Genomic DNA, 12,457 nt, shown 5'->3' on the forward strand with positions numbered 1-12,457 from the left:
AATGGAGACGTTACTGGGCCCACTCGAGCAAATCGATGATCAACAGGAGGGCCTTTACCTTTTACCTTTACCTTTACACATTTTAGTCTAGTATGTTGATTTTTACTCTCTTAGAATGTATGCAGTTGATACGTTTTATCACACAAAATTGCCAGGCTGAATTATAATTCAAACCTATTTGTATGTTCTGAATTTTTTATATTTAAATTTGTGGATTTGACAGCATGTCATTGTTTGCAAATAAAAGCAACTTTCAGTAGCTTACCTTTTTTGCTGAACGACTTGAGTTAACACTTAAATAAATGAATAAAATTTATTTTGTTTCATATCAAGAAATGGATGAAAAGAGGCTGCTGGATCCAGGGTTGAAAGTTTGTGGAGGCCTCTGGAGTTGTGTTCTGAAGAACCAGCAGATGGAAGGTCTGAGTGACTGAAGAAAATGGGTGCTAATGCATCTAACTATCCTCATTCATGTTCCCCGAGGGTAGGGGCAAATTCTCAAGCCCAGCAGACTTTCATAGGTAACCATTTCAGTTCTTCTAATTTCATTTTCTTCCTTTAGTGTAAATAAAAATAGAATGTATTTTCACTGGTCTTTGCTAATGAACAGAAAATTGGGTTGTGAAAAGTTATTGCACAACTGATAATTTAGCATTCAAATTTTCCCCCAACAAATGTAATCTAGTTTATTATGTGTTTCATCCCAATCAATCATTTGATAGTCATTTCTTCAATATAGCATTGCTTTCTTCTCTGATTATCTTAACTATAATTACCAATTAATTTGTGCAAACCAGCAGTCTTCATTGCTGTGAAAATTGTGACAGACATGTTGCCCAACAAAGGCAGCTTTGGGAAAGTTAAGGAAAGTGGGGGGGGAATCAACATTATGTACTATAAGGATATAGATCAAAATTGCATATAAAATATTGCATACAATAATCACAAATATTCTTCCACGTTCCTAAAAATCTATGATTAACGGCTATGTTATTTGATCAAAAATAACATCAAAAGCTTTTTTAAATTAAGAGTAACCTTCCGGTATTAAGATACTGTGTATGATTCCCTGAACACTGCTGAGTGTGGCCGAAAACCAAAAAATACAGAATAATTTATTCTGACTCTACTTTGCATTTATATATAAAACTTAATTATTTGGGGTCAGAGTGATAGTTTAGCCGGCCAGAGTACATGGTTTGCATGCAGATGCTGGCATTCAGTCCCTGAGAGCACGAGTTTCCCCAAGGAGTGACAGCTTCCCTCCCCAGCACTGAGCTAGGAGGAGCCCCTGGCTGTGGTCTGAAAAACAGAAGCCAAAACTGTTCCTCAAACTTTTTTCTGCCTTTATAAAACAAAAAGCCAATTCTATTTCAACAATTCAAATGCCTGTAAAAATTTTAAGCATAAAATATATTAAAGTGAATGTTGAAAATGAATATTAAGAAAATGAAACATATTTTCATTTGTTTAATTTTCTTTCTAGGGACATCATCCTTTTCTCAGCAAGGCTATGGCTGCGAGTCAAAATTATATAGCCTTGACCATGGCCACGAGAAACCACAAGACAAAAAAAAGAGAACCTCGGGCCTTGCCACCCTCAAAAAGAAGTTTATTAAACGTCGAAAATCTAATAGGTCTGCTGATCATGCCAAGCAGATGCGAGAACTCCTCTCTGGGTGGGATGTTAGAGACGTCAATGCATTGGTGGAGGAATATGAGGGAACTTCAGCCTTAAAGGAACTTTCTCTACAAGCCAGTTTGGCTAGACCAGAAGCCCGGACATTGCAGAAAGATATGGCCGACCTGTATGAGTTCAAGTATTGTACTGATGTAGACTTAATATTTCAAGAAACTTGTTTTCCTGTTCATCGTGCCATTTTGGCGGCAAGGTGTCCATTTTTTAAAACATTGCTTTCTTCCTCACCTGAATACGGGGCAGAGATCATCATGGATATCAGTACAGCTGGTATAGACATGCCCATGTTTTCTGCTTTGCTACACTACCTTTATACAGGAGAGTTTGGAATGGAGGACTCAAGGTTTCAAAATGTCGATATCCTTGTTCAGCTTAGTGAAGAATTCGGAACACCAAATCCCCTCGATGTAGATATGCGTGGACTCTTTGATTACATGTGTTATTACGATGTCGTCCTTAGTTTCTCTTCTGACTCTGAACTGGTTGAAGCTTTTGGTGGCAATCAGAGCTGTTTAGATGAAGAGCTCAAGGCTCACAAAGCTATTATTTCAGCAAGGTCCCCATTCTTTCGAAATTTATTACAAAGGAGGATACGAACTGGTGAAGAAATCACAGACCGAACTCTGAGGACTCCTACAAGAATTATATTAGATGAGACCATTATACCAAAAAAATATGCAAAAGTGATATTACACTGTATGTACACTGACGTGGTGGACCTCTCGGTGTTGCACTGCAGCCCTTCTGTGGGCAGTCTCAGTGAAGTCCAGGCTCTCGTCGCAGGGAAGCCAAACATGACCAGGGCAGAGGAAGCCATGGAACTTTACCACATAGCATTGTTCTTGGAATTTAACATGCTTGCACAAGGTACGCAATTCTGGTTCTGATTTCTGGAATTATATGTTTGTCTTCCAAACTTAGCACATAGTATTTTTATTATTTCAGTGTTTAGAGTGTAACGGGCTCAGTTTTTTTCTTTCAACTCTATACTAATGACATCTGAGGTATAACTTGAGAATTAGTATTAATATTGCCAATTTCTTATTAAAACCAAGCATTCAAGACTAGTGACTAAGCAGTAGATGAGGCATAAGTCTCTTCCTTCCCGAATGTAAGGTGATAGGAGTGGAAATATATAATTACTCAACTAGCTACTACCCACTTGCACTGTCTACCTGAGCTTTGAAGCTGACCCATGTCCCAGCTTTCAAGATTAGTCTTGATCTCAGCGGTAGGGCGTTTGCCTTACAAGCGGCCAACATGGCCGACCTGAGTTCGATTCCTCCGCCCCTCTTGGAGAGCCCGGCAAGCTACCCAGAGTATCTCGCCCGCACGACAGAGCCTAGCAAGCTCCCTGTGACGTATTCGATATGCCAAACACAGTAACAACAAAGTCTCCAATGGAGATGTTACTGGGCCCGCTCAAGCAAATCGATGAACAACAGGAGGGCCTTTACCTTACCTTTACCTCAGACTCCTTAAAGTCTTGTGATTATATTTACTTCCTTATATTTAGAATAAGAATGAAGGTTCATTACAGAAATTAAAATAATTATAGTTAAATACAAACACATTTGCATTAAAGAATTGGCAGGGTTTCTTCAGGCTTCAAATATTCTTTATTTTCAAGCTCATCTTATTTCAGAAGCACTAACTGCATCTTGTCAAGACATGGTGCTAGGATGACATGTATTATTTATACTAAAAGTTTTTAAGTTAGCACAGATATTTTTGGGTATTATAAGCAGAGGAGTGCATCAGAATTACATTAAAAAGAATGATACATATGTGAGGCAGAAGAGCTAGATGGCACAGGTGAGCACCTGTCTAGCATGTGTGAGGTCCTGAGTTCAGCCCCAGCACTGGAGGACCTACCTGCCAGCAGTACCCTGAAAGTGGGCCCCCATTGAAAAGGGAAAAAAAGCATCCTATATTCATTGATAAACATTAGAATGTGAACATTTCAGAAACAAAAAGAGAGACCGTCCGTGGGAGAGCTCGGGAATCTGCTGTCTCAACAGAGTTCACACAGTTTTCTGTGGCCATAGATTAAAAGAAAACAAGCTGTATAGCATGAAAGTGCTTGAGAAATTTAGCTAATGAGTATTTCTAAAAGAACATTAGAAGTTGTTAATTAGAAAAGAATGTTAATGGTGTGGGTAAAAGACATGGATTTAAATAAGAAAAGCTAAGCACATTTTTCTAACTGGAAAATAATGTGTATTCTGCGACTAAGTCAACAAACAGAACTTAGAGAAAACAAGAAATTAAAGCCTCAATTAAGTATCTTCAGTAATAAAAATGGGAGAAATTATACAAAAGAAGGCATTGATAAATAGGAGGGAGTTTTTGTTTTGTTTTGTTTGTTTGTTTTGGGGGGGGGAATTGGTTTTTTGTTTTGTTTTGGTTTTTTGGATTGAGGGCCAAGGTTGTGACTTAAATGGAACTACACATATCCTGCATTTGAAGCCCAGCACTTTGTGGGCCTCTGAACCAAGTCTGACTTTGATGGACCTGAGGTCAGTATCCCCTTTCCCACCCAAAAAAAGTTGAGATTTTGCTTTCGTAAATGTCCTTTTACCACAATCTTGTTACTCATCATACTAGATTTGTTTTATTAGGATCAAGATGGAGAGGGAGCACAACTGACTGATTTTGCATAGAGGAGGCCCCGTTCAATCCCTGGTTCCATATACTCCCCCAAGCACTGCCAGAAGCTGTTCCCACAGATAGAGCTGAGGATGGCCCCCCAGCACTGCAGAGTGTGATATAAGAAAAGATCAAAAAAGGGAAAGCCCAAAATATCATTGAAATATTAATATTGGGGCAGCAGTAGGACACTTGCCTTGTGCATGGCCAGCCCAGTTTTGATCTCTGACACCCAATATGGTCTCCTAGGCCCCCCAGGAGTGATTCTTGAGCCCTGCTGCATTTGCCCCCTCAAGAAAAACCAGAAAATATTTAATATAAAGAATTGCACACTGAAGAGATAGTATAGCAGTTAGGGCACTTGTCTTTCACACTGCTGACCTGGTTTCCATCCCCAGCAGTTCATATGGTCCCCTGAGCATCACCAGAAATGATCCCAGAATACCATAAGGTATGGCCCAAAAACCAAAAAAAAATTTTAGAATTACATTAATGGTGGGCTGGAGCAATAGCACAGCTGGTAGGGCATTTGCCTTGCATGTGGCTGACCCAGGTTCAATTCCTCCATCCCTCTCGGAGAGCCTGGCAAGCTACCGAGAGTATCCCGCCCGCACAGCAGAGCATGGCAATTCAATGTGCCAAAAACAGTAACAACAAGTCTCACAATGGAGACATTACTGGTGCCCACTCGAGCAAATCAATGAAACAAGGGGAGGACAGTGCTACATTAATAGTGTACTATTTGGTATTAGACTAGAGGAAACTTGGCAAATTAGCAGCTCTTGTCTACTATTCTTTATTTTGTAAAACCAAATTCTTTGTTAGAAAAAGTAAACCTCAGGAACTTGGTAAGGTGGCATTTTTAACATAAAGGTATAATCTCTGTTTTCTCATTGATTTGATTTGGTGTTTGATTTTTGAGTCACATCCAGTGGTGTCACAAATATGCCCCTGGCTTTTTGCTTGGGGGTAGCTCCAGGCAGTGCTTGGGGCCATGCCATACTGGGATCGAACCCAGGGCTTCCACTTGTTTAGCATGCTCCCAGCCCTGATGTTTTTTAATGTGTTTAAGTAATGAGCTGGCTGGAGTGATAGCACAGCGGTAGGACATTTGCCTGTGCAGAGTCAGCCTGGCCGAGCCAGGTTCGATAACTCCGCCCCTCTCGGAGAGCCTGGCAAGCTACCGAGAGTATTGAATATGCCAAACACAGTAATAAGAAAGTCTCACAATGGAGATGTTACTGGGCCCGCTCAAGCAAATCGATGAACAACGGGAGGACAGTAAGTAATGAGAAATCCCACTTTGCTCTTTCAAAAAATGGGAACGCATTACTTGATGTAGTTTTTAAGTTTTGAATGAAAAGTAAAATTGACAGCCAGTCTTTGGAACTTGGAGAATAATTGATCTAGAATTCTTTCATGTTAAATGTGCTAAAAAATAATCTTAGCCGTTGAACCGGGGAGTAATACAGGTGTTAAGGCACTTCCCTTGTGTGCAGACAACCCCAGGTGAATCCCGCAGCGCTGTACAAGAGTGAACATGGCCAGTGGTCACTCTTGAACACAGTCAGGAATAAGCCCTAGACTCTGTTGGTGTGGCCCAAACCCTTACACAATTATTTAGGTATTAATTGAATTTTGGTATTAATTATTTAGGTATTAATTGTATTTTGAATTAAAGACATAAAACAACTCTTTATTTTCAGACTTAATCATGGTTACTTAAAATGAAAATTCCCTTAAGAAATGGAGCAGTGGTGCATACAGCAGGAAGGGCATTTGCCTTGCATGTGACTGACCCAGGTTTAATCCTTTGCACTCCATATGTATTACTGAATAAATACCAGGAGTGATCTCTGAGTGCAGAGCCAGGAGTAAGCACTGGGCATCACCAGTGTGCCCTGAAACAAAAAAAAAACAATAATGGGACTGGAAAGATAGAACAGTGGGTAGGGCACTTGTGCACACAACTGGCCCACATTCAACTTCTGACACCCTATATGGTCCCCAGGCTCCAGCCGGGAGTGATCCCTAAGCAAGCACAGAGCCAGAAGTAAACCCTGAGCACTGCTAGATATGCTCCCCCACCCACATCCACCCGCCCCCCCCCCAAGAAAAAGGTAATAAGGCTTATTTCCTAAGGGCCAAAGAGATAGTACAGCAGGTAGAGCACCTACCTTGCATTTAACACACCCAGGTTAGATTCCTGACACCTCATATGGTCCCCAAATCCCTGCCAGGAGTGATCTTGCAGCCTAGAGCCAGGAGTAAGTCCAGAGCAGCAGACTTACCAAAAAAAGAAGACACTAAATTTGTATGTATATAGTTATTTTTCCTTTAGTTTAAACAATAGAAGTGTTGTTTTTGTTTGTTTGTTTGTTTTTTAACGTTGTGTAGGCCTTATCCCACTTCTCCTACTCATTCTACTATTTCTGTTAGGGCTTATAACAGATCATAATTTCATAAGCAGCTATATTTTATCTATGGGAAAGAGAATATTTGGTCATAAAAGAGGTATTTTTTGCGGGGCTGAGGGGGCATATCTGGCAGGGGAGCAAGGATATATGTGGTGCTGGGGATTGAACTCGAGGCTTCATGGCTGCTTCAACCTATGCTCTAACACTTGAATCATCTCCCAGACCCAAAACTAGACAACTAGATCTGCATTCTTCACTCATATGTTTTAACTTGTTGACCTTAAAATGAGTTTAAATTCCTATTTTCTTATTTGTAAATAAGAATAGTGACACTGTACCGTAGACATTGAGGATTTAAGAAAGAGTATTGGTTAAATTATGTGTGTAGAAGCTGATAGTAACATACCTGCTGCCTGAGACTCCTCACAACGTATGTTGTTCATTAATTATCACAGCCTTTGGTGAAACTTTAAGTTACAAAAGACAATTTTTGATCCCTGGCACCAAAATTTTTAAAAATAATAATTATATCTATTTTAACCTAATACCTAGCATATTTTACCAATTATTGTTGATACTAAAATTTTATTACAGTTTTATCACTAGTGACTAAACTGTTCTAAATATCTGTTACTCTTGCAGTTAGTTTTTCTCAGCAGGTGTTCTGCAGGAAGATTCAGACTATAGTACATTCAGGCATTGACTGTATAATGAATTTGCATCTCTGCATGCATCCAAGCATGGTGCTCATTATGTACCATTTTGGAGAGAATTAAGAAAATAGTTACCAAAATCTTGTTCTGTGTCCTAGGATTCAGACAAGCATGCTCAGTTAGGAAAGACTCTCAGGGGGCCAGGAAGTAGCTCGACAGGAGAGCACTTGTCTTCTTGCGTTGTATGTGTTAAGGTCCTGGGGGGGGTAGCTTAATGGAAGAGTGCTTGCCTCCAGGCATCTGGCAGTGAGTCTTAGCTATGTAACTCTGCTGCTTGAGATCCAGAAACCAAAACCAAGTCTGATCTCTAGCACACGGCAACCAAGGGTGTACAAGCACTACAGTAACCCGTGTGACCTGACCCGCAGTGAGCTCCTAACTAGGAAAGCACAGCGTGTAATCACTTCCTCCTCCCCCGTCACATCAGCAGGAATGCCATGACCAGCAGCAGCTGGAAGTTCTGATGTGTCCTTCTTCGTGGCTGCATGTCCTCCATGCTATGGAACGTTACAGGTGCTCAGTAAAGATTTTTAAACTGCTACCTTTTATTTTATATTAGATTTAACTATAAAAGTAAAAGGCAATTTTGAAAGGAAGCTGATTCAATCTGGGGTGGCTGATACCTTGAGACTAGATAGACCTTTGCCCTGGAGACTTTAATAGAGAATTAATAGCTTCAGGAACATCATAAAGAGGGCTTACAGGTGGACAGCTGGAGTGTTTTGGCAGATGGATAAAAGGAATCTTGTTCTACACTGAGAATGTGCTTTAGTCAGACCAGGAGAAAGTCACTGTTGGGGAGGTGCATTTGCAGGTAATAGGGTTCAGCTCACTGACCTGGCATCTTAGAACTAGATTTCACTTCACCTAAATCAGTATGTAAAAGATTGAATGTAAGTTTAAATCTATTTCCCCCAAAGACTTAACAACAAATAAAACAAATATATAACTCAAAGACAAAGAGTACTGGGAAGAAAATAATAACAAGGGGATACTGAAAAATTTCAAAGTTGGAAAACATTAAAAAAAGCATTAAAGATGACAGGCCCGTAATTCTGGAGTCTGTGGAGGGTACTACTGATAAGGTGACCGTCCCCACAAGTGACCCTTGACCATGCTCAGGCACCAGGTGTGGTGCTTTGGAGTCACCTGGAGTTGACTACACACAAGGCAAGAGCCTTAACCCCTGTATTACTCTCCAGTTCGACTGTTAATTTTTTTTTTTAACACACTTAACATGAAAGAATTCTAGATCAAGTATTCTCCGAGTTCCAAAGATGGATAATTTTACTTTTCATTCAGAACTACATAAAGTAATGCTTCTCCATTTTTAAAACAGCAAAATAGGGTTTCTCATTCCTTAAAGACAGCAGTGCGGGGCTGGGGCGATAGCACAGCGGGTAGGGTTGTTTGCCTTGCATGTGGCTGACCTGGGTTCGATTCCCAGCATCCCATATGGTCCCCTGAGTACGTCCAGAAGTAATTCCTGAGTGAAGAGCCAGGAGTACCCTGTGCATCGCCGGGTGTGACCCAAAAAGGAAAAAATAAAAAAGACAGCAGTGCACCCCTCAGAACTCTAAAATGACCAAGACCCCGGAGTTTAACTTATACATGGTGTCCAAAAGAAATTCAATTTTGTTTTACTTGGACTACTCCTGACTGTGCTCAGGCAGAGCACTCCTGGCAGGGCTCCAGAGACCATGTGGGGTGTTAACATCAAACCCAGCTATGGCCACGTGCAAGGCAAGGCCCCACCTGCTCTGCTGTCCTCTGGTCTTACCAGGTGTTCAGGGTTTCACGATCTGATTATGCACAGCAATTGCATAATGAAAAAACCAGTTTGCCTCTCCTTTGTTCTACAGAGGCTATAGTCCTCAAGTCAGCCTCTGCAACAAAGTTTCCAAGCTTCTTTTCACTGCTTTATTCTTAAATAGAAAAACCCATCCAAAACTCATTGGATATTGAAGGAAAGATTTCAGATTAAGACTGAGATGAGAACTAAAGAACAAAGTACTAAAAGAAATAGACAATAAAGGGGGAAGGAAGCCTTATTAGACTCAAAATACTATATAAAAGAACGTTTTGAGTCAGTGAGACATAAGGTAGACAGGTAGGCTGACATAAAAGTAAAAACAAGAGCTTTAGAAAATGAGGTCACAGGAATGAAAAGTGTAATAGATTAAAAAGTAAAGTTGGGGGGAGATATAAAGTTGAAGACACCTAGAAAGTTAATTATTAAGAGACAATAGTGGAGATGAATGTAAAAAAAAAAACAGTATTCATCTAGAAAATATGACACCTTAATAGTGATTTTTTTATATATCTACCAGAGAGAATGCAAGAGAACTAAATTGTACATAGATGAAAACTAAATTCATTTTTGTGTTAAAAATTTTTATCCATTTCACCTAGGGAACAATAAAGGTAAAAAGATTCTAAAATAATATGGAGATGAAACATTTAGTTTCCATTCAAAGAACTAGGAATCAGAATAGTATTGAATATTTCAGCATCAGTTGAGTACTGAAACACAGTGTTATATACTCCTTCCAAAAGAGCTGATTGAAAATTAATTTAAATTAAAAATTCTAGACTTACAGATTGTCCAAAAAAATTTCAGTCTTTTCTAAAAAATTTTACATTCCGCTTCCCCACTCATGAAGTTACTGTGGATGTTTTCCATTGGACATTGAAGTAAACGAAAAACAAAGATGTGTAGTGTCCAGAAAATGGGACGCAGAGAGGAAAGAAAAGAGATCTGAGTACAAGCTCAGCAGTAGGTCTAGTGGTCAGACTCAGGTAAATGCTCTGGGAAGAAATCCCTTTCCTTGGTGTTGGAGATTAAGTGATAAATGACATTGAAAAAGATTTTGGTGGATCCTTTGGTGTGATTATAAGGAATTAGCAATAGACTTGCAGAAGTGAAATGTGTAAAGATGAAATTAATATGTTTCTAAACTTAATGGGAAGAGATATAATTTTAGCACATAACTGGGCCCAGCAGTAGACACTATTTAAAATAGCTATTGAACTAGTTAAAATGAACACTGAATATTGGTTTAATAAAAATTGGAAAATAGAGAAATCCCAGAAGAAATACCTTAGGAACTGAGAGTAGTTGCCTCTGGGAGACCGCACACCAGGGAGAGTTATTTTTAGGCTAAGCTTTTTATTACTGGTAGGCATAAGACTTCAGATAATAAGCATATAGTGCTTTGATTTGAAAAAAAAAAAAACTTTTAAATAAAGCTATAGTATTTTCCCAGTAAAGTAGACCTTGTCTTGAAGAGTTGAGAAATTAGTCATTTTCTATCAGCAGAGTTAATACTAAGAACATTCTTGGGATTTTAGATTACAATGGCTTTTTTGGGTTTGGGGTGGGGGGCCTGGTTTTGGTTTTTTGGTTTGTTTTTGTTTTCCTCCTTTGGTCATCCTGTGAGTGTAGTACGGCTCAGGTATTAATTACTAGATAGACTTTCCTAAAGTTGTAAGTGAAGTTGTGACTCATACCAGCTCTTCCAGACTTCAAGCCCAGAAATTCAGGCTCAGTGAGTGGGGGAGCAAAATAAGAACCAGTCTCCAGGGATGTGATTTTTAGGAGGCCCTCGGGCTGGCTTCAGAAGCCAGATGGTCAACCGGTTATTGGAGCTTCAACTTAGGAATGTCGTCCCCACGCCTGGTTTGTGCTGAATTGCTCGGGGAGGGGCGAATAAGCACAAATTTATGGGAACTGCACTCTCCGCTAGGAGGGGTTCTTTTTATTGGGGCACTAAGCGGGGGCAGGGGCAGCAGCCTGGCTGGGTAAGTCATTACTCAGTTTTTGCCATAGTGCACTTGGCCGGAGAACAGAGGACCTTGTCGTGAGTCAGCCACTCTTTCCTGAATAGACAGTCAGTTAATTGATGAGTTTGTAGGAAATTCCTCCTTGTTTAGATCTTGATAGAAGGTGGGATTCTGGGCTGACGGCACCAGGAAGTGAGGTCCAGAGACCAGTGAGAATTCCCTCTGGGAGCAGGGTAGGGGCACAGTGGTGCTGGTGGTCTCCTTCTCGGTCCAGAGGCAGAGCAGGAGCTGGCAGGCAGGCAGGCTGCTCCCGGCCTTTCCTGTGGGCCTGTCTTCAGCCACAGTCTTCCTTTGTTCCTGTTTGTTTCCCGAGCCTGCTCTCTGCTTTCCCAGCAACGCTGCAGACCCACAGTGTCCTTTCCGAGAAATCCCTATTCTCTAGGCCAGCTCAGTTGTTTTCTGCACTTGCAAGTTAGAGGGTTGGATGATTAACAGGGCCTTGTTGAAAAGACTAGTGTATAAAATTCCAAAATTGGTGACTCAAAAGCACTGGTTGTTTGATCACTGAGGACGTAATAATGATTTGTAATTACTTACACAAAAACCCTCACCTTAGGAGAACTATAGATTTTCTCATGTACTTGAACAACACATGGGCCTATTGTGGGAAATTTTATTTCCTTGTCATAAATACTTCAGAGCCAAGAATAACCCTTGAGCACCACCAGGTGTGGGCCCAAAACCAAAATAAGTATTTTGACTTTAGAACAAAATAGCCCAGAATTATCCCCAATATCTATATGCAACATGATGAGAACATGATGAGAACGCCATTCAGGTCTCCCAAAGAAGAATAGAAAGAGCCATGCTTGGAATATCACGTTTCACTCAAATGAGAGAACGAATCCGGAGTTCTGACATCCGTCGACGATCAAGGATCAGGGACGCTGTCTCATTTGCCAAGGTGTCGAAAATCAGATGGGCTGGTCACGTAATGAGATTTAAAGACGACCCTTGGACTAGAGCTGTTACTGATTGGATTCCACGGGATGTCAAGAGACCGCGTGGCCGCCCACCTACCAGATGGTCAGACTTCTTCGTCAAGATCATGAACGATCGGTTTGAAGCTCTTCATATTCCCGGAGCGAACAGATGCCATTGGGCTACACTAGCACGCGACAGGGACAAATGGAGAC

At 40.6% G+C, this 12,457-nt stretch overlaps 1 protein-coding gene across 1 annotated transcript in view; it reads left to right on the forward strand.

Annotated features, from left to right (window-relative positions):
• The window catches only part of BTBD7 (BTB domain containing 7), a 93,483-nt gene that overhangs the window by 36,217 nt on the left and 44,809 nt on the right, over window positions 1–12,457 (forward strand). Inside the window, exons 2-3 of the mRNA XM_056133515.1 lie at window positions 334–521; window positions 1,487–2,566. Of these exons, the coding sequence (XP_055989490.1) occupies window positions 440–521; window positions 1,487–2,566 (1,162 nt within the window). The 5' untranslated portion in view covers window positions 334–439. The remainder of the gene's footprint in view (window positions 1–333; window positions 522–1,486; window positions 2,567–12,457) is intronic.

The sequence above is a fragment of the Sorex fumeus genome, unplaced genomic scaffold (assembly GCF_029834395.1).
Source record: "Sorex fumeus unplaced genomic scaffold, SorFum_2.1 ptg000098l, whole genome shotgun sequence".
In the NCBI taxonomy this organism is placed as follows: domain Eukaryota; kingdom Metazoa; phylum Chordata; class Mammalia; order Eulipotyphla; family Soricidae; genus Sorex; species Sorex fumeus.